This window comes from Felis catus, chromosome D1 (genome assembly GCF_018350175.1).
Source record: "Felis catus isolate Fca126 chromosome D1, F.catus_Fca126_mat1.0, whole genome shotgun sequence".
NCBI lineage: Eukaryota > Metazoa > Chordata > Mammalia > Carnivora > Felidae > Felis > Felis catus.
In genome coordinates, this window is record NC_058377.1 from 106,734,524 (window position 1) to 106,755,407 (window position 20,884).

The 20,884-nt window shown below is 53.4% G+C and overlaps 1 protein-coding gene and 1 long non-coding RNA gene across 4 annotated transcripts; one reads left to right on the forward strand and one right to left on the reverse strand.

The window, feature by feature from the left end:
• Positions 1 to 9,153: 9,153 nt before the first annotated feature.
• LOC105261001 lies at positions 9,154 to 14,444 on the reverse strand. The gene is made up of 3 exons (XR_890831.3): positions 13,926 to 14,444; positions 11,152 to 11,285; positions 9,154 to 9,709 (listed from the first exon to the last, which is right to left on the reverse strand). It is a non-coding gene; the product is annotated as an uncharacterized LOC105261001 (long non-coding RNA).
• Positions 14,445 to 17,328: 2,884 nt separating this feature from the next.
• Positions 17,329 to 20,454, forward strand: LOC102899075 (phospholipase A and acyltransferase 4). 3 transcript variants are annotated; one of them, XR_441359.3, is made up of 3 exons: positions 17,329 to 18,030; positions 18,202 to 18,306; positions 19,272 to 20,454. XR_441359.3 is itself a non-coding variant. In XM_019812576.2 (2 exons), exons 1-2 carry the CDS (start codon positions 17,665 to 17,667, stop codon positions 18,235 to 18,237), a joined length of 402 nt encoding a protein of 133 aa, XP_019668135.2. In that variant the 5' UTR covers positions 17,329 to 17,664; the 3' UTR covers positions 18,238 to 20,454. The 3 variants fall into 3 exon arrangements, 2 of the variants coding, with proteins under 2 accessions (XP_019668135.2, XP_006937507.2); XM_019812576.2 differs by having other exon boundaries at positions 18,202 to 20,454; XM_006937445.3 differs by lacking the exon at positions 18,202 to 18,306.
• The last annotated feature ends 430 nt before the right edge of the window (positions 20,455 to 20,884 follow it).

Sequence of the window (20,884 nt, forward strand, 5' to 3'; positions counted from 1 at the left end):
TGAGGAGGAAGCATTATCGCCCCTTGTTCAGGTGCAGGAACCGGGGCTCCCGGACGGTGATGACTGGCTCAAGGTCACTTGTGTGAAAAGGCTGAGCTGCGTCTCTCCTCTGCCCACGTCTCCCACCGGCTGCCCCCCGTGGCCCTGCCTTCCACACCCCAGTCCTCGCCGTCAGTGTTCCACCCAGGACACCCCAGCTGCAAGAATCGACACTTTCCCGCTTCCTCTTCCTTCTATGATCCTGATCCCGGGAACGACATCGGCACTCTAACCCTTTATTCCAGGCTTTCCAGTCCCCAGAGAGGGCCATCCTAAGTCTTCCATTCCCCTCACACACCCCTTCCCTCCACCCAGCCTCCACGTCCACCCCCACCACCTGTGTCCAGTCCCAAAGTCCAGTCAATGCTAACTCTAGAAGTTTCTCCTGAATTCACCTCCTCGTCCATCTCCCACCCCCTGAATTGGCTCGGGGCAGCCCTGGCCCGGCCTCTGTGACCCCCCCAGCCTCCTGACCGCCCCCTGCTACCCCACATCCCGTCTCCCCAAGACCCACTGTGGCCTTCCCAAAGGGTACATGTGGCCTCAGGGCACAGGGCACGCCCTTTGGGCAGCGGCTCCCAGGCCCTCCTGAGCTGCCCTTCCTCAGCCCCCCTCGCCCTCTGCCCCACCCGGGATGACTGAATGGCGTGCCCCCCTCCTCACCACGGAGCTGGCTCCTGCCTCCGCTCCCCTGCACATCTGGCTGTCTCTGCCTCCCATCACCTCCCCTCCTCCCCCTCGCCCCCCACACCAGACACCCCTCTCCGAGAAGCTGCCCCCCAGAGCCCCAGCCTGGCTCGGCTGCCACTCCCTGGGGTCCCCAGGCCCCTAGGACGTCCCCCTCCCTCTGCATGGATCACGTCTCGCTGGCATTCCCTGTGGCTGTCTGCACCTCCCCCGGGGCGGGATCCTGTATGCTGCCCCTCCCCCCTTCACCTCCAGGATCCGGGGAAGGGCCTGGCTTGGCATGGGGGCCCAGGGATAGTGAACACGAAGGGGCTACTCACCTCATCCCTAAATGCCTAAGCCCTCAGCTGGGGCGCTCTCAACAGGATCCCAAATCTGAGCTTGTTCCCTCCCTGGATGAGGAAACAGAGGGACACTGGGGACAGGACAGCTCCCTTCCAGAGCGAGGCCAGACAGCCTTCGCTTTTCCAGCTGATAAGTAAGACATGCTTTTCTGGAATGTTCCATTCCCGGGAATCAATGCACGAACCCCCGGCTTGTTCCTTTTCAGCTGCACGCCACTGAGCCCAAAAACCCACCCCGCCTGCAACTTCAAAGACGCAGAAAGGCGGGGCTACTGGAACCTGATAGTTCACGGCCTAGGCAAGAAGGGTCTGGAACGGAGAGGAAAAGACTGCAGAAAGAAGGAGAGGGACAGAGGTGTCGTGGGGGGGGGGGGAGAGAACCTTTGGCCGGACCAGAGGCCACACGATGGGGATCAGTTCACCTCCCAGAGACTGAAGGTGCCCCCCCCCCCACAGACACAGCATCAAGGCTCCTCTGTGGGCTGCCTGGGGGCAAGCGGGGCCCCTAAGGCCCAGACAGACACAGCTTCTAGAACAAGAATCCGGCTCCCTTCGTGTTTCACTCGCTGTGCCTTCCCCTCCCTACAGGCCAGGCATGCAGTCAAGCCCTGGGGACACAGACAGGAGCTATCTACTCGGAAAAGACCTCATAGTCCGTCCCCCCGCCACCGCCTCCAGGGAAAAATAGGCTTTTATATAATAACGGCATGTTTCCACAAGTTTTCAAACTAGCAGCTGGTGCCCACTCTTCCCAAGCCCCGCAAAGCAGACCGAGGGAGCCAACCCCCAGCAGAAGCGCCCTTATACATCAAGAGGACCTCGGCGCAGACATCACCAAGTGGAGGCTAAGCCTGGCACCTGCTGATCGCCCGCCCCGCCTTCCATACGAACTCCGAGAATCTCACTCTTGGTTCCATTCTGCCCTGCTCAGAGCCCCTCGCTCACTCACCGGGCATTGAACCCAACTCGGAAGCCTGAGAGGTGACCGTGATGTACAGTCACACAGGGACCCCTCACACGCGGAAGCAGGAGAGAGATACTGCCCCTGGGAAGCATCCCTGACCCGAGGGAGGGCTACATCCCGACTCCCACCTGAATATTTCATCAGCTTTGCTGGGGTAACAAACAAACCCCTCCCCATCCCCCGTATCAGCAAACGCTTAGCTCTTCTCCTTCATGTAACCTGAGGGCTGTGGATCAGTGACGATTCTTCTGGGCTTAGCTGAGTTTGGCTCCTGGAGTTCAGGCCTTCCACCACCAGGGGTTCATTCTGGTACCCCGGCTGAAGGGGCAGCCTCGAGCCGGGACGCGTCTTCCTTGGGACAAAGAGCACAGGAGCTAAAGAAGCTGAGCCTCACCGGGGCACCTGGGTGGCTCAGTCGGTAAAGCGTCGGACTTCAGCTCAGGTCATGATCTCGCGGTTCGAGAGTTTGAGCCCCGCGTCGGGCTCTGTGCTGACAGCTCAGAGCCTGGAGCCTGCTTCGGATTCTGTGTCTCCCTCTCACTCTCTGTCCCTCCCCTGCTCGTGCTCTGTCTCTCTCTCTCTGTCTCAAAAATAAATAAAAACATTAAAAAAAAATTTTAAAGAAGCTGAGCCTAACCATGCTCAGACGTGGGAAATGTGTGCTCACGTGTGCTCCTTTGCTCCCATTGGTCAAAGCAGACCACATGACGCAGCCCAAGGTCAATGAGGAACATGGTAATGCTCCAGTCACATGATAATGGCAAGGATGTGTAATCTATTACTGTGAGGGAGGGTAGTGGGGAGCGAAAGAATCCAATCCACAGCAGGGACACTCTTTCCACAACCGTTCAGGAACTGAGCTCTCAGGAAGTATTTGGTCAGAAGGGACTGGAGAGTGACAAGTGGGAGGCACTGCATCTACAGCAAAAGCACAGCAGATGGGATCTAGATTAGGTGCTTTCGGGCACAAAGTGTGCACTACGTTCCCTGGAACATCTTTGGCAGAAAGTAACTAAACTACAGTGCATCAGACAGTGAGGATGTAATACTCAACTCCCACTTGCTGTTCAAGAAGTCAAGAGATGGCAGTCCCAGGATTTGTCAGATGGTCTATGATGCCATCAAGCTCCCGGCTCCTGTCATCAGGTCCTTCTCAACAGCTACGGTATCAGCCCTCATGGAGGCAAAGCGGCTGCAGCAGCTCGGTATGTCACCTTCTCACATGACAGCATCCAAAGGCAGAACAGACTTGTTTATCATGAGTCTCTCTTTTTATCGGGGAGCAAAATCCTTCCCAGAAACCTTGCAGGCAGCCTGGCTATTCACAGAGATCATCACTATTTGAGGGAGGGGCCCATGTTGGTTGTCTAGACAAATCAGGGATTCTAGTAGGAAGAAGACTGGGAAGTGTAAGTAGACGGCTATTTAAGAAAACAACAGTGTCTTCCATGGCTCTTGATGTAAAAAAAAAAAAAAAAAAAAAAAAAAAAGGATTCAAGAGCATCCACAGGCAAGAACGGCATTTAAACCCATCAGACTAACTCCTTCCAGAATTCAGGCCAAGCAAGTTTGAATATGGCCCAGCCCTGTGTGCTGGGAGAGCTGTTCACTGGCTGCTCCCAAAGGGCCGTTCTGTCCTTGGACTTGTTCTTTGCTGGTTCTTCTGAAGTCTCGCTAGCAAGCACAGGTTAGGGTCTTGTTATTCAAAGACCCCAGAGGACCCCAGTGCGGATTTTTCTAGCGCCTTCTCCTCGCAGCTTATTTTCTCCCTTGAAAATCCCAGCCACCCCACTATCCCCAATCCCCAATCTCCAGTCTCTGTCTTTTCAGCTTAACGAGATTGCCACACTGTTTTCTTCCCCCCTGCCCCAAAGTGGGGTCTGGAAAGGGCCGGCAGGCAGAAAGCTGGGCTGCTTGAAGCACTCATTTTACTCAGAGCTCTTTTCTCCGATTTCCAAAGTCCAGTGTCTGGAAACAGTCATTCCGGGCGTTTTGCCAAGTTGCATAGCTACTCGTAACGAAGAGCTACTCGAAGCAGGTACTCCCTGCAATCCTCTTGGGTGTACGTTTTACGTTTTGATAGTTCCGGCCTCGCGGATCCTGCTTTCCAATGTAGAGTCTAAAACACCACATTTTTCCCTGGGTGCAAACAGTGACCCGGGTTCTGTCGTCACACGCACCCACATGGGTCTTGGTCTGGTCGTGAGTTATACCGAGGAAACACGAGAAGTGTGCAGAACTAGTTTCGCTGATGCAAGATTGTGTTTGGCTTCTATTTTTACTCAGGAAATTCAGGTTGCTTTCGTCTGGATCTCTCTGTGTAAGAGCCCAAATTAGGATCAAAGGCAATACAGGGATTCTGCCAAGGGTTCGATACATCCGTCCCAACTATGCTTTGGGGAATAAGCGAAATAAACAAACATAGGACACGTAGGATGGGTTTGCAGCCCCACCGAATGCATTGCAAACTGGAAAATCCCATTTGTAAACGTAGTTGTCTGCTAGATCTGATAATCCAGGCATCTCATTAGCTTTAGGCCAATATTTTTTTACATCTCTGAAAATTCTAGACGTTGTCCTCTCGGGAATCGGTTTCCTGCTACCTGCCACAAATCCTCCAGGGGGACATCGGGATGATAATCGACAGAACATACTTGTGATATTTTCATAGGGCTTTTCTTCAAAGTAGGTCTCCTTTACTCAAGGAGATCTGGGTCTGTGATCTGACTCAGGTCTGGATGTTGGGTAAAAAGCTGTTAAGCACTCATCAGGCCTCTGAACATCAGACCTAAGGTTTTCTCAGCTGTGCAACTCAAGTCAGAATGAGTTGGGTGTTGGGGCGCCTGGTGGCTCAGTCGGTTAAGCATCCAGCTCTTGGTTTTGGCTCAGATCGTGAGCTCACGGTATATGGGTTCGAGCCCCGCGTTGGGCTCCACACTGAGGAGCCTGCTTGGAATTCTCTCTTTCCCTCTCTGCCCCTCCTCCACTTGCTCTCTCTCTCTCTCTCAAAATAAATAAATTTAAAAAGACAGAGGGAGAGAGAGAATCCCAAGCAGGCTCCATACTGTCAGCACAGAGCCTGGTGCGGGGCTTGAACACCTCCATCTAGCTAGCTGTCCCAGTGTAGAGGCTTCCTGAATACCCACTCCTACTGCCCACCGTGCCGACTCACCCAGTGTTCTAACACCAAAGGTGCACGGCCAGAAGTTAAAATGAGATACAACGGTCTTATGGAAGCATAAGAATAGCAGAGAAAAAATAAGGTGAGAGATGAGCAGAGTCAGAGGCTGGTCTACAGAAGATCCTTCCAAATCTTAGAGCTCATATACGAAGGGAGCTAGATACAGGTTTTCCCAGACTTGACCATCAACCAAAATCGCATGTAATATTACCAATGGTGAACGGAGAAGGTGAAATGAACTGGACCCCAGAAAAATGACTCAGAAGAATTGTATGCTTTCGCCAAATTCTTGCCAGCCAATCCGAGCTCACAAAATGGATCCTCCAACCCACGGGCTCCTTTGCCACCCAAGTTTGGGCAGTCAGCCTAGCCTTGAATGGAATCTTAACCGCAAGGGAGTCCAGGAAATGAAGGGTAACCATTCTTAGCCTTTATAATAACCCCTGATTGAAACAGGTACTAAATTAATTCGTAATATCTGTCGTTCAAGGTAAATGGACTGATTTGATGTCTCCCTGCCAGACACTGCATGGGTTATATTACTCGTCAACTCAGCAGGAAATAAGCCATCAGTGGAACCAAATGCAGGGGGTGAGAAAGGTTGTTATTATTTGTTACAAATCCTCCCTCCTCTGTGATAATGAACATAGTGTCAGAGATGTGTGTGTGTGTGTGTGTGTGTGTGTGCGTGCTTAGGGAGCACGCACATATATGAAGAGGTGTTGGGTAACTTGAAATATCTGTCATCGGGTTGTTTATTCACAGTAAAAAACATACTCAATATCCGAGATCATTCAAAATGAATTTTAATGCTACTGAGTCTTCGTGGGGTAAAATGTCTATTTTTTGTGGTATACAAAACTGTGCCGCCATGGAAGGGAACATGGTTGTTTTATGGACGGGGTTCCTCAGTTTTTTTTTTCCGTTAACTTGCAAGTCTTATTTTTCAAATTTCCATCTTTTTAAAATCGACCTTTGTATGGAATGTTCCGACCCGTCCGCAGGTTTATCTCTGAACGCTCTATTTTGATTCATTCTAGCTTTGAACCAACATCATCTCTAATATTTCGTGGTTTGGCTCGTATATTTCCTCTTCCTAGCCATCATTTTTACCTTGACTTAGGTATTCCTAAACCTCTATTTTTCCATATAAAATTTACAGCGACTTTGTCTGGTCTCTCAGAAAGAATCTAGCTTAGGTTTTGGTTGTTGGCTATCAGATAAATACTAATCAAGGCCAAAAGCATCAATAATAGCAATCCAGGATGTTTTACGATCACCAAAGTTCACTTCATCATCCCCCTCCCAGCTTCTAGAGCCTGCGTAACCCATCCATGTCGTCAATTCCACCGTCTCAAATACCAAAGGTTTTCGTGAGTGGGCAGCAAAAGCTGGAGCAGATTATGGCTCATGATTAAGGAACAGAGGGCACATTTTCATTACCCACACGGGTGGCCCAGTGCTCCTTGTCAGAATACAACATTTCAAGCAGATCTCTGGAATTTGGCTCTGTTAGGATGTCAGTTACCGGAGAAATGGAGAGAGGTCAGTCTGAGCAATCGATAGCCCAGTAGACAGGAGAGAGAAGCTCTCCTCACAGATGAGACCCCTTCCCCGCTGTCCCTGTCAGTGCAGGGCTTGATCCCTTGATCCTGGGATCATGACCTGAGCCCAAATCAAGAGTCGGATGCTCAACCGATTGAGCCACCCAGGCGCCCCTAGCATCTGACTCTGTTGGTTTTTAATGTTTGTGTATTCCTTTTGAGAAAGAGCACAAGCAGGGAAGGGGCCGAGGGAGAGGGAGAGAGAATCCCAAGCAGGCCTGACACTTAACTGGCTGAGCCAGCCAGGCGCCCCAAGACTCTCGATCTCAGCTCAGGTCTTGATCTCAGGTCATGAGTTAAGCCCCGCGTTGGACTCCATGCTGGATGTAAAGCCTACTGAAAAAAATAAAAATAACATATTGAGCACTCAGGTTGTGTCCAAGTTTTGATTATTATTAAAATGATGTTATGAATAACTGTACCTTTGTCTGGTTAAGAAAGGCAACATCGGGGGCGCTGGGTGGCTCAGTCGGTTGAGCGTCCGACTTTGGCTCAGGTCATGATCTCGCAGTCCGTGAGTTCGAGCCCCGCGTCAGGCTCTGGGCTGACAGCTCAGAGCCTGGAGCCTGCCTCGGATTCTGTGTCTCCTTCTCTCTCTGCCCCTCCCCCACTTGTGCTCTGTCTCCCTCTGTCTCTCAAAGATAAATAAATGTTAAAAAAAATTTTTTTTTTAATAAGAGAAAGACAACATCACTTTCTGAGTGCTTCCTTTCTGCCAGGCACTTCCGGGCTTACCTTTTTATGTATAACCTCACTTACCCAACCTCCATCGCCTCAAAAGGTAAGTATTATCATCCTCATTTTATCCGTTGAGCCTCCAAGAGATTAAGCAACTTAGCCAAGGTCTCTGCTGAGCTGTTGTGCAGCCAGGATTTGGAACCAGGCTCACAAGGTGCAAAGACCCAGCCTGTCTCTGTTGACAGGCTGAAAGGTGTGGATCCTTTACACACAGGTTCTGTTCCTGACCTTTCTCTTACCTCCTGTCACCTGGCACATTTGAGACGCAGGACAGGGTTTTACACACACAAGATGCAACTCAACTGATACAGAGTAAGTTCCATCTAGGAATAAAGGTCCGTATATAATGTCTCATTTCCACAAGGACAGGCTAATTGGCTCATCAGAACATAGGACTGATGTTAATTTCCATTCGAAACTCAGGGCTGCTGTTCAAATAGAAAACCGTTTCCCTGCCTGGAGAGGCCACGTGGACCACCCGGCAATGATCTTAACCAGGGTAAAAATTGCAACCTGGCCTCCAGGCTTTGGGGCGGCCTCGGACAAACAAACCAGACGAGGAGGGAAGATGTGTAGACTGAGCGGTAACTTCCCCCACGAGGCTCTGATATTCCGGGGTGAATCCAGCCAGGGACAGCGGGGTAGAGTCAGGGGCTGGAGCCCCCAGAGAGATGAGGAGGAGAAGCATTTGTCCAGGGGTGTGTGTGTGTATCGTATGCCTGCTGGTTGTCTATGTGTGTGCGGGCGTTATTTTTTGTGTCTGTGCATGTGAATACACGTGCCTCGCGGGCGAGCACATTCAGTGGGTCAGAGCAGCAGGTATAACCCAGGAGAAGTGGGAATTAGCTATTTTTCTCCCTCCCTCTTCTCAGGACCTAACATGGTCCTCCTGCCTACTGCGTCCATGGCCACATGACACGGGGATTCCCTTCCTCTGATTCCCTCTCTCCAGCCTCAGGACCCCCATCACTAAGAGCTGACTGTCTGGAAGACAAAAATTAATGGGACCTTAGTGCTGTGCTCCCACAGTCACCCCCAGAAGGAGCCGGTCTTCCTCATCCATTAGGTAACTGCAAATCCCAGCTTATATGTTGGCAGTAGGGAAAGGGATACAGACTGGAAGGCACCCTGATTCCCCGGAGGAATATCCTGACAGCGAAGCGTGTTACACTGTTTCAGAGAGACGTGCTCTATGTCCCCATCAGGAGGTTTTTGGCCCGAAGATATAGGACCTGGGACACCTGGGTGGCTCAGTTGGTTAAGCATCCAGCTTCGGCTCAGGTCATGATCTAGAGGTTCGTGGTTTGAGCCCCGTGTCGGGCTCTGTGCTGACAGCTCGGAGCGTGGAGCCTGCCTCAGATCTGTGTCTCCCTTGCTCTCTGGCCCTCCCCCACTCACACTCTGTCTCTCTCTCAAAAAAAATGAAAACCAGGGGCCCTTGGGTGGCTCAGTCGGTTAAGCGTCTGACTTCAGCTCAGGTTATAATCTTGCGGTTCGTGAGTTCGAGCCCCGTGCCGGGCTCTGTGCTGACAGCTCAGAGCCTGGAGCCCGCTTTGGATTCTGTGTCTTCCTCTCTCTCTGCCCCTCCCCTGCTCACACTCTGTCTCTGGCTCTCTCTCTTTCTCTCACTCAAACATTTAAAAAAAATTTTAATGAATAAACAGTAAAAATAATTTAAGAAAAAGGTACAGGAATTAAATCCAAACTACTTCAATGATCCAATTTTGCTTTCTACATACCATTATCCATTAAAAGGCACCAGGCTGCCTGGAAAAATAGCAGATTCCAGGGGAGGGACCGGGAAAGTAGAAGCCAAACCTGGATTACATTGCTTTGCCAGAAGGTAAATGTCATAGGTTGAATATTCAGGTGCCCCCCCCCCCAAATTCATGTGTTGAAATCCTAACCTCCAACACTTCACAATGTATTCGGAGATGGGGTATTTAAGGGGGTAATTAAGTTCAAATGAGGGCCTATGTGTGGGTCCTAAGCCAACTGGTGTCCTTATGAGAAAAGAGATCAGGACATAAAAATGCACAGAAGGGAGACCGTGTGAAGATCCAGGTAGAAAGCATCCATCTTCAAGCCACGAGGCTTCAGAAGAAACCAACCCCGTGGACACCTTGATCTTGAACTTCCAGCCTCCGGAATCCTGAGAAGATAAAATTCTCTCATTGAAGCCACCTAGTCTGTGGTGTTTGCTACGGCAGCCCCAGCAAACTGCACCTTCGACTTGTATGAAGAATCCAATCACTTCTCGCTGGTCTATTGCCCAGGATACTACGGGCTGCTCTCGCTGCTTCTACCCGGGACCCCGCGGGCTATTCTCAACACAGGATTCAGAGGGAGTCTCTAAAAACTACCCGAATCAGGTCGCATCCCTGCCGTGCCGCGACCCTCCAGCGGATCCCATCTCATTCAGAGTAAGACTCAACGCCCTTAGGGAGGCAGCGCCGCCCCCATGTAAACAGGGCTCACCGTACCTCTTGGCTGTCCTCTCCTGTGACCCGCTCCCTGGCTCCGGATACCCTGGCAGACACGTGTGGCCACAGGGCCTTTGCAATAGCTGCTGCACTGCCCGGGACACTCTGCGTGTACATACACGCGAAGGGCTCGCTTCCTGCCTCCTTGAGTTCATGACTCAGGGAGGCTGTCCCCCCCCACACTACCTGAGATTGCACCTCCCCCTCAGCCCCAGCCCCATCCTCTTCTTCATTTTGCTCAGCGTGTGGCCATCTAACATAATACCTCCCTTACTACACTTTCGTCCAGTCTCTCCAATGAGAAAGTCAGAGCCACGGTGGCCCAGATTCGTTATCGCCTGATTTTGATCACGGGCGCGTGCCTACAGCGGTGCTTGGCACACAGGAGGAGCTCAGCGGGTCCCTGCTGAATAAAGGTGCAAGGCGAGGTTACACCGTGTGCCGGGCACCTCGCACTTTGGTCATCTCCGAGTTCGACGCTGAGATAATCCTTGGCCTTTGCTCCCCAACCTGGACAGCCAGCACGGCCTCCCTCTTTTCCCCCGCTGCCTTGCCCCCCCTGCTCCGCGGGTTCTCGTGGGAGGTTCATGCTCTGATCTCTTACTGGCTAGAACGAGGAAAGACCCTAGAAATATCCGGGCTGGGCAGCCAACACGCGGAATACCTCCCAGGCCTCGCTGAACATTTGTCAGGCCACGTCAGTGCCAAGAACTGCTCGGGTCCTGATCAGACCTGATAGCAGAGCCCTTGAGGAAGAAAGGCAGGAGGGATGTGGCCGGCGGCACGTCCCCCTGATGGGTAAGCATGGGAAGGGCCGCTGGGGGCAGAGGCACAGACCACCTAACAGACCACCTGCCGAAACCACCCACCAACTTTGAACCTGGAGACAGGCCTCAGCAACTGAAGTCCAGGGACAGAGGTGGCTCCAGCTGGGTCAGCAATGACCAGAGTCACCATCCCTCCAGAGGCTCCAGATCCGCAGACTCACAGCCTCTAGCCTGACCAAGACGAAGCCCTCCGTCTTAAAGAGGAGGTAACTGAGACCGGGAGAGAGAGGCGACTGCCCAAAGTGACACCGCTTGAAAGAGACAAGACCTTGCTTGCGACTTACTTTGGTTTTTGTGGGGTTTTTTTTCCTTCTTCTTTTTTTCAGTTTGAACGTGACCTCAGTGCAGGGACGTGAATGGTCGTGACTTATCAGGGGGGAAGGCTTTCCCCTGCCCTTTCAAGATCCTTTGAGCTGGACTGAAAATTAAATGGAGATGAGACAGATTAACAAGAGAAAGTCAACTTTAGTTTCGTACCTACAGGGAATCCACAACTATTCGGTCAGCAAATAATTGCCAGGCCACCCAGAGACGGTGAGACACAGAGGACTTTAATCAAACAGCCCTGGCTGGTTCCTCCCTGTTTATTATACCCGGTTCATGGCATAATGTAGTTATCTGTGGTGACAACTCTCTTCCCGGAGCAAGTCTCCCATCTAAATTCCTTTCGGCATTTGTGCGAGAGGACAAATGCTTTTCCTGAATCTGTTGCCAAATCTGGTGGCCTTTAACTGAAAAATAACCTTCAAGCCAAGGTGGCCCGTCGTGGGGCAGCCTGCCCTTGGCCCCTCCAGTCTCTTAGCCTCCTTTTACAAATGAAGTTCATTGGAAACAGAATGGGTGGTGCCGTTCTGGGGCCAAGGCCAAAGGAGCCAATAGACCTTGGACCGTCAGAAGGTCTAGTCAAGAGAACCAGGGGGCAGGGGGTCACGTTGGCAGAGGCAGTGCCCTCCCTGAGCCCCGCAGGCATAAGCTCCTTCCGATGGGGGCTCTGTCCGCATCACGTCGGCAAGTCTGTTACATTCTCTGCCGGTCACTGAGTCAACTGCCCCCACTTTTCCTGCCAGATCCTATAGGGAACCAGTCTGGTTGTTTGCAAACGGTCTCCAGCCTCTGTGTGGCCTTATAACAAAGCTGTTGTGACAGCGGATGGGAAGGAGGTGAGTGAGGGCTTCTTCTGTATCGGTGGCCTCGCCAGTGGCCATCTCCCCATCCCACCCTCCCCCTCCCCCACACACACACACTGCCCCTGGCCTTCCCCCAGGCTCACAGGGCCCTGCGGTTCACTGGGCAGCAAGAGCCCTGCCTCGGATCCAAGGAAGCCCACAACTGGTTTAGGACCCAGTGCTGGGGAGTGAAGGCGTGGGAGCGAGACAGGCAGGGGATCGTGGGAAAGCTTTGACTCCCAGGAGAAAAAAGAGACCAGTGATGAGAACCATCTTCCTTTGCCACTTTTGGACATTGCCAGGTGAAAATGCGCCCCTCGGGGCTGCTGGCAGCTGACCGACGGCCTCCGGGGGGCTTTGAAGCTACAGCAAGACTAACTCCATCTTGAATTCATTTTGCCTCGAACCCTTCTCCCTCCCTCGTTATGCCGCATCACACCTGCCTGCACGCTGTACTGTAAGCCTGAAGGGAAACTAGCTGACCTTTGAATTTTTGTTTTATTTAACAAAAAAAAAATTTCTAATGTTTATTTATTTTTTTTTTTAATTTTTTTTTCAACATTTATTTATTTTTGGGACAGAGAGAGACAGAGCATGAACGGGGGAGGGGCAGAGGGAGAGGGAAACACAGAATCGGAAACAGGCTCCAGGCTCTGAGCCATCAGCCCAGAGCCCGACGCGGGACTCGAACTCCCGGACCGCGAGATCGTGACCTGGCTGAAGTCGGACGCTTAACCGACTGCGCCACCCAGGCGCCCCTCTAATGTTTATTTTTGAGAGAGAGAGAGAGAGACACAGAGTGTGAGTGGGGGAGGAGCAGAGAGAGAGGGAGACACGGATTCCAAGACAGGACCCAGGCTCTGAGCTGTCGGCACAGGGCCCGACGCGGGCCTCGAACTCACCCACGGGGAGATCGTGACCTGAGCGGAAGTCAGAAGTTTAACCGACTTGAGCCACCCAGGCGCCCCTGACCATCAGATTTTACTGGGATGACTGCATTAAGACAAAACACATTGCACAAAATAATCAGCACATTCTTGCCTGTCACTCCCGCAACCCGTGAGAAGCTTTTAGTAATCAATTCTGTTGGAAGTTTCTTAGGGAACCTGAGCCTGGCCCCCATTAATTGAAGACATCTGACTGCTCAAGCGCTTGTATCAGCTGGTTTCTCTCTTCACGTCTCTCCTATAAAACCCCTGCCTGCACCGAGACAGGAGGGTGGTTTATTGGGACGTCACAAGGCCACGTTCTGGGTTAGCTGACTCTCTCGAATAAAATCACTTTCCTTGTCCCAACACTCTTGTCTCTCTCGTGCAGCGAGTAGATCAGACCTGGGTTCAATAACCAGCCACAGTGATTCCATGGTTTGGGGGTGATTCCCGGCTTTCCCTTTAGAGGAAATGTTTAGTCTCTCTTAAAAAAAAAAAAGTTTAGCATTGAGCAGTTTCTAAGTGATGTCAAAAGGAAAGCGAAAGCAAAACTCAACTTTGGTGCAACGGCCGGCTCACCAGTGGCAACCACCACCAGACACAGCCGTGGCTCAGGTAAGCTCCCTGGAACTTTCTGTTGGTGGCTCTACAGCAGGGGGGGGCCCCCTCCGATAAAGGCCTCAGTCTGGCCTTAGGCACAGTTAACCCCAGACCTCAGAAAGGCTCTAGAAGGCGTTTATGGAAAACCCTTTGTTGTTGAAAAAGTCCCTTGCCCTGCAGGACGGGGAGGGCTTGGGGCTGAGGCTCCCCGTCTGGCACAGCGTGGGGCCCAGGGGCCTCCCGTGGAAGAGCCGTGGGTGGGTGGCTGGGGGCTTTGCCGTCGGGTGGGGTGCATAGGCAGAGGGGGACCCAGGACTTGGGAAGTGAGTGGATCCCCACCCCGCCGGCCTCCGAGCTCGGTACCTGCTCAGCTCTGTCCTTCCCTCTCTCCCGGGCATGTGTCCTGAATGTCAGCTTTCCTCCCGTCCTGTCAGCCCTGCCAACACAAAATCCTGGCGCTATTGCCTGGGCAACTGTCTCCCTTATTCGGGCAGCGCCCCAGGTCACATTTGATCTGCCACCAGCTACCGTGGACAGTTTCCGGGCCCTACCTTATTTAGATATTTAATCTCGGAGTGAAAAATCCCCTTTTGATTCCAACACGGTGACCATCCCTGGCCCTGCCCCGCCCTGGCTGAGAGAGGGGAGGGGCGGGGAGGGGGTCCTGGCCCCGCTGATGCTCCAGCCCCTCTCCCACGGAGATTTCCTTTGCCCCCATGCCGAGCCAGGCCCTTCACCGGATCCTGGAGGTGAAGGGGGGAGGGGCAGCATCCAGGATCCCGCCCCGGGGGAGGTGCAGACAGCCACAGGGAATGCCAGCAAGACGTGATCCATGCAGAGGGAGGGGGACGTCCTAGGGGCCTGGGGACCCCAGGGAGTGGCAGCTGAGCCAGGCTGGGGCCCTGGGGGGCAACTTCTCGGAGAGGGGTGTCTGGTGTGGGGGGCGAAGGGGAGGAGGGGAGGTGATGGGAGGCAGACACAGCCATTCAGTCATCCTGGGGGGGGGGGGCAGAGGGCAAGGAAGGGCTGCTCAGGAGGGCCTGGGAGCCGCTGCCCAAAGGGCATGCCCTTTGCCTTGAGGCCACATGTGCCCTTTGGGAAGGCCACAGTGGGCCTTGGGGAGACTGGATGTGGGGTAGCAGGGACGGGGACAGTCAAGAGGCTGCGAGGTTCGGGGGGGGCCTGGCTGGTTCCTTCAGAGGAGCACGTGACTCTTGATCTCGGGGTCGTGAGTTTGAGCCCCATGTTGTGTGTAGAGATTACTTAAAATAGGGGCGTCTTGGGGCGCCTGGGTGGCGCAGTCGGTTAAGCGTCTCACTTCAGCCAGGTCACGATCTCGCGGTCCCTGAGTTCGAGCCCCGCGTCAGGCTCTGGGCTGATGGCTCGGAGCCTCGAGCCTGTTTCCGATTCTGTGTCTCCCTCTCTCTCTGCCCCTCCCCCGTTCATGCTCTGTCTCTCTCTGTTTCCCCCCCCCAAAAAAAAGTTGAAAAAAAATAGGGGCGCCTGAGTGACTCAGTGGGTTGAGCGTCCAACTTAGGCTCAGGTCATGATCTCACGGTGCGTGAGTTCGAGCCCCGCGTCGGGCTCTGTGCTGATGGCTCGGAGCCCAGAGCCTGCTTCGGGTTCTGTGTCTCCCTCTCTCTCTGCCCCTCCCCCATTCATGCTCTGTCTCTCTCTCTCAAAAATAAATAAACATTAAAAAAAAAAGGATTACTTAAAATAAATAAAATTTAAAAAGACAAAGGAAAAAAGGAGGCTGTGAGGATCTCAGAGGCAGGGACAGCGGCTGCCCTGAGCCAAGTCGGAGGGTAGGAGATGGACGAGGAAGCGAATTTGGGAGAAACTTCCAGGGTCAGCGTTGGTTGTTGGATATTGGCAAGAAAAAGATGGTGAAGGTAAACTGACCCCGGGGCTCCGATCGGATGACCTGGAATGAGAGATAGGGGGCTGTCGTTTGCTAAGATCAAGGCACAGAAAGGGAGACCAACTGAAAAATTCTCAACTCAGAAGCTGTGGCACCCGGGGGGGGTGGGACGCTGAAGGCCAGGAAAGAGGGGAGGAAGGGGAGGAAGGCAGATGCCTGGTGTGGCCATGGACTATCAGAGCCAAGAGGTGTGACAAGGACTTGAGGGCCAGTCTGAGAAGCCGGTGACTCACCTGCCCGACTTGGCTGGGGAGGGTGTGGGGCTCCCAGCCTCAGTGAAGGGGTTTTGTTTGGTTTTTTTGTTTGTTTTAACGATTTCTTAATGTTTCTTCTCTTTTGTTTCTTTTGAGAGAGAGAGAGAGAGAGAGAGAGAGCACTCAGACAGGAGCAGGGGAGAAAGAGAGAGAAAGGGAGAGAATCCCAAGCAGGCTCTGTGCTCAACATGGAACCTGACGTGGGGCTCGATCCCACGACCCTGGGATCATGACCTGAGCCGAAATCAAGAGTCGACACTCCACCCACTTAGCCACCCGGGCGTGAGGGGGTTTTACACCCCAGCGAAGGGGTTTTACACGCAGCTTGTGACATCCACACTCTCAGGAGCGCGCGCACAATTCCCCTGCACATGGGCGTTCACGCCCTCGGTGTGCACACGAGCATACCCAACACGAATCTACAAACCCCACACATACAACACACACAGAGATGTGCATATACACAGAACGTGCAACACACGTGCATATGACATGTGCACACACACACACGTGTGCCCATGCACCCCCGTGCGATGCGGGCACACACGTACATAAGAAATAATACACACGCACTGAATAAATCTCCACTCTCCCATTCCACAGGGTCCTTTTTTCCAAGCTTCCAGCCCCCAGTTGTGGAGAAACCTCTAAAAGAGACAGAAGGCTGAGGCCCCCACGGGGGCTAGGACTTCCTTCCCATTCCAGGCTCTGACCTGGGGATGAGTATCGGCAAGGGAGTGGGGGGATCCTCAGGCCAAGCTATGGGTCTCTGGAAATATAATTTCCAAAATATTTGTTAACATAATGAGAGCAACCAGGGGCGGCCGGGTGGCTCAGTCGGTTGAGTGTCCGACTTCGGCTCAGGTCACGGTCTCGCGGTTCGTGGGTTCGAGCCCCGCGTCGGGCTCTACGCTGACCACTCAGAGCCTGGAGCCTGCTTCGGATTCTGTGTCTCCTTCTCTCTCTCATTCTCTCTCTCTCTCTCTCTGCCCCTCCCCCCACCTCACAAAAATAAACAAAGATTTTTTTAAATTCCAAGAAAAAAAAAAACCAAAAAACATAACGAGAGGAACTGAGAAAAGAGCTTAACCGGGAAAACCTGAGTCGGTTTCTTCCTGAGCAGCCCTTGAACATGCCCGTCCTGTTTGAGTAATCGAGCGGGGTCCCATGGGTCCGGGAGCAGGGAAGGCAAGCAGAATGCACGTTCCAATGACAGGGAGGGAGTGGGGAGCCTCTGACCGCTGCCGTCCAGGTCATGGGTCAGCGGTGGTCATATCCTCTGGATGACCTTGCCCGACACCAATATTGGTGGTCAAATGGAGATCATCACCTTAAAAGTTAAAAAGGAGAGTAGTAAGTAATATCTGAAAAGTCGCACAGTGTGTGCCTCGCAGTGGGTGCTAAGATAAACTTGATCTCTTTCAGAAATGTACAAGGGCACAAAGATGAATTAATTATAAACGTTTGACTGTCATTGTCTATAATGGCGAGATTTTTTTTTTTTTTCAATGTTTATTTATTTTTGGGACAGAGAGAGACAGAGCATGAACGGGGGAGGGGCAGAGAGAGAGGGAGACACAGAATCGGAAACAGGCTCCAGGCTCCGAGCCATCAGCCCAGAGCCCGACGCGGGGCTCGAACTCATGGAGCGCGAGATGGTGACCTGGCTGAAGTCGGACGCTTAACCGACTGCGCCACCCAGGCGCCCCTATAATGGCGAGATTTTTGAACAACCTCAATGCTCGGCAACCAGGGCTTGGTCAGATAGCCGATATATATCCGTGTAATGGGACACGACGACACTGGCACAAGCAGCCGTGACATTCAGTGTCTTGAAATAAATACCCACAGCTTGTGAAGTAAAAAGAACAAAATCTGTGGCCCCTCCGGTCCCATCTGTGAAAAGACAAACACCAACACCTCGATGGGGTGCTCCCCTCGGCCTTCTTCCTCGCCCCGCCCCTTCTCTGTCTCGGTCTTGGCTTCCCCAGCGGCTCCCCGTGATGCGTCTCCGACTCCAGGGGACCTCCTGGGGGCCAGCTTCTCCATCATCTGCTCCGTTCTGAGCAGCAAGGCGGTGGTGAGACAAGAGCTCCTGCGGGACGTGCTGGGGCGCTGCCGCTATAGGGTCAACAACCACTTGGACCACAAGTACAAACCACGGCCTGTGAACGTGATCATCTGTTCTGTGAAGAAGAAGATTGGTGAGGAGATGGAGTACAGACTTCTGGGCAAGAACTGTGAGCATTTTGCCACCGATCTGAGATACGGTGTGCCCCACAGCAGGCAGGTAAGACCCTCTTTGGGGCCAGCCCTCTCCCCCTGGAGGTCTGCTGCGGGGCTGGGGGTGACCAGGCTGTGTGGCCAGAGGGGAGACTCACCATGACCCACTGGCTGGGAGTCGGGCCGTCCGAGCTCAAATCTCGGATCCGCTTCTGATCCGCTGAGGGTCTTTGGACAGGTCGCTGTCTCTCAGGTCCTCAGTTTCCCCATGTGAAGGAGGAGTTGGATGGAGGACCTCTGGAGGCCTGCCAGTCTGACCTTCTGGGATCCTTTGCCTCTAAAGGTAGATCGTGATGCCCCCACAGGTCGTCAGGAAGAGTCTGGGCCAACCCAGCACCGTGACTCGTCTCCGAAAAAGAGCACACAGGCAGGGGGTGTGCTCAAGGTCCACGGGCCTATGTAATGGCTCAAGCATTTGTCTATGTAAGACCTGGGGCACGGCATCTACCCCCACCCCTTCAGTCTTCCGCGTGTGTTGTCTCAAAACACACAGCTGATAAGCGGCAGAGGTGGGATTCGAACCCCAGCAGTCCTTCTCTGGAGTCTCTGCTCCCTTCCATCGTACAGCGGCACCTCCGGGGCTCCAGGCCCAGTTGATTGGGTGGACGGGGGCCCCTGGATGAGACGAGGATAAGGACGGGAGGAGCAGGTTTGAGAAGGGAAATCCAGAATTTGGGTGTGGTGGTGGGTGGCCAGTTAGCCCTCCAGATGGAGATGTTGAGTCACAGGTGGACCTAGGAGCCTGGCGTTCAGGGCCGAGGTGGGGCCGGGCATAGAAGTTTCCAGGCTGCACTTGGCAACCATGCACAGTGAACCCAAAGTGCGCTGCCCGTGGCCCTAGTCTCCTGAAGTCTCTCCTCGGCTTTTGGCACAGCCCTCCCTCCGCAGGGGTGTAGCCCCGACTGCAGAGCCGTTCCCAGGCTCAGCCCCAGAGCCCGGGCTCTGGGAAACCAGGCACAAAGCCTCCTCCCTCCCCACTCAGAGTCAGGAACAAATGTCCTCACCCAGCACGCTCACACGAAAGGACCCCATCCACCCATCCTGCCAGGTATCGGGACAAACCCTGACAAGCTCACCAGTAAGAAGTGTTCACAACCCCATCTCCCGGGGCCCCTCTGACTCATCCAGCATCTTCCCGGGCTGGCCAGCTCAGAGGGCAGGAGGATGAGGAGACTCCAGGCCCTTGGAAGGGAGGGAGAACTGGCCTGCATTTGCGGTGGATGTTGAACATGGGCTATTCACTCTCAGGCGGAACATACCCTGATTGGAGGAGGGGTGTCCCTGGGACTCGGCATTCTAGGCATGGTTGGCTACTCGCTTGTGAAGACATGATCCCCAAAGCAATGACAGCCCGGAGGAGCCCCAAATCCTTCAGCTGCAGAGACCAGTGGAGACACCCCATGGCTCCTCTGTCTACCGGACCCTCAACCTCCAGCAACCTGTCGTTCTGTCTCTCCCTCTCCCTCTCTCACTGGCTGAAGGATGGGCTAATTGTGCCAAGACCAACGAATGAAGTAAATGTATCTTCAAGAAGGACTTCCACTATATTTTTGCAGACTTCTGAACCAGGAAGGAAGGAAGGAAGGAAGGAACATTACTTCGACACCTGTTGGGTTCTCCCCGCAATTTCTAGCTGAGTGACCTTGAGAAAGTCTCTGGACTCCCAGAGCTTCAGTCCCCCTTCTCTGGGACGGGGATAAGGATTACATAAGGCAAGGTGATGTGGAGAAGACTCCTGATGTCTGGTAACCAGCAGATATTCAACGGGTGGTCTACATCGCTCCGCGTAGACGCTACATCGTTCCGCGTAGACGCTACATCGCTCCGTGTAGACTCACCATTGTTGTCACGAGACATCGTTCATTTTACCGTCGGGGTGCAAAAGTGCCCCAACAACTCAGTTATGTCCTGGCACAGCCACACCACCTGGTGCGCAAACATTTCCCAACACCTTTCCGAGAACCTTCTTCATCCAGCCTTCCTTCCAGTTTTCCTTTTCAACTCCAGGGCCTAGTCTTCACCCACCTGGGACTGCCAGACGGAAGTATGTTAACTTTCCACGCCGACGTTGCCATGGCTCAAGCTGCCCGTGGGTTGAATGGTGAAAATTCGCCACCTCAGTCTTTAGGGCAGTGAAAGTCTGAATGGGACCATAGCGACGGGTACATATCATTACACGTTCGTCCAAACCCACAGAATGCACAACACCAAGGGTGAACCCAAAGGTAAAGTGTGGATTTGGAGGGATTGCGGTGTGTCAATGCCGTTCGTCCGTTGTAACCCACACGGGTCCTCTGGGGAGGGATGTTGATGGTGGGAGAGGCTGTGCCTGGGGGAGAACAAGGGGTGTATGGGAAATCTCTACCTTCCTCTCAATCTTGCCGTGAATCTAAAAAGTCTCTAAAAAATAAACTCTCTCTAAAAAACAGAATTAGCCTCCTCTGAGTATCCCTCCGTTACTTCCCAGCAAGCCCTCGGTGCGGTCTCAGAAGCTCCGTGGTCTCTCGGTTCCTCAGCCAGCCTCTGCCGCCGGTGACCCTACTGAATGGCCGCTCCATGGTGGTCACCGCAGCCACTGCCCCTCTGGCTTGAGCCCTAAGGATGTCACCCTCCCCTGGGCTGTACCCTTCAAGGATGTGAAAGCTGGTGGGTTCCTTAATCCCCCCCGTGCTGCAGAGACCAGGCTGGCGCTAATCACAAGACCCCCCCCTATAAAACGCAGGGCTCGGGGGCGCCTGGGTGGCGCAGTTGGTTAAGCGTCCGACTTCAGCCAGGTCATGATCTCGCGGTCCGGGAGTTCGAGCCCCGCGTCAGGCTCTGGGCTGATGGCTCGGAGCCTGGAGCCTGTTTCCGATTCTGTG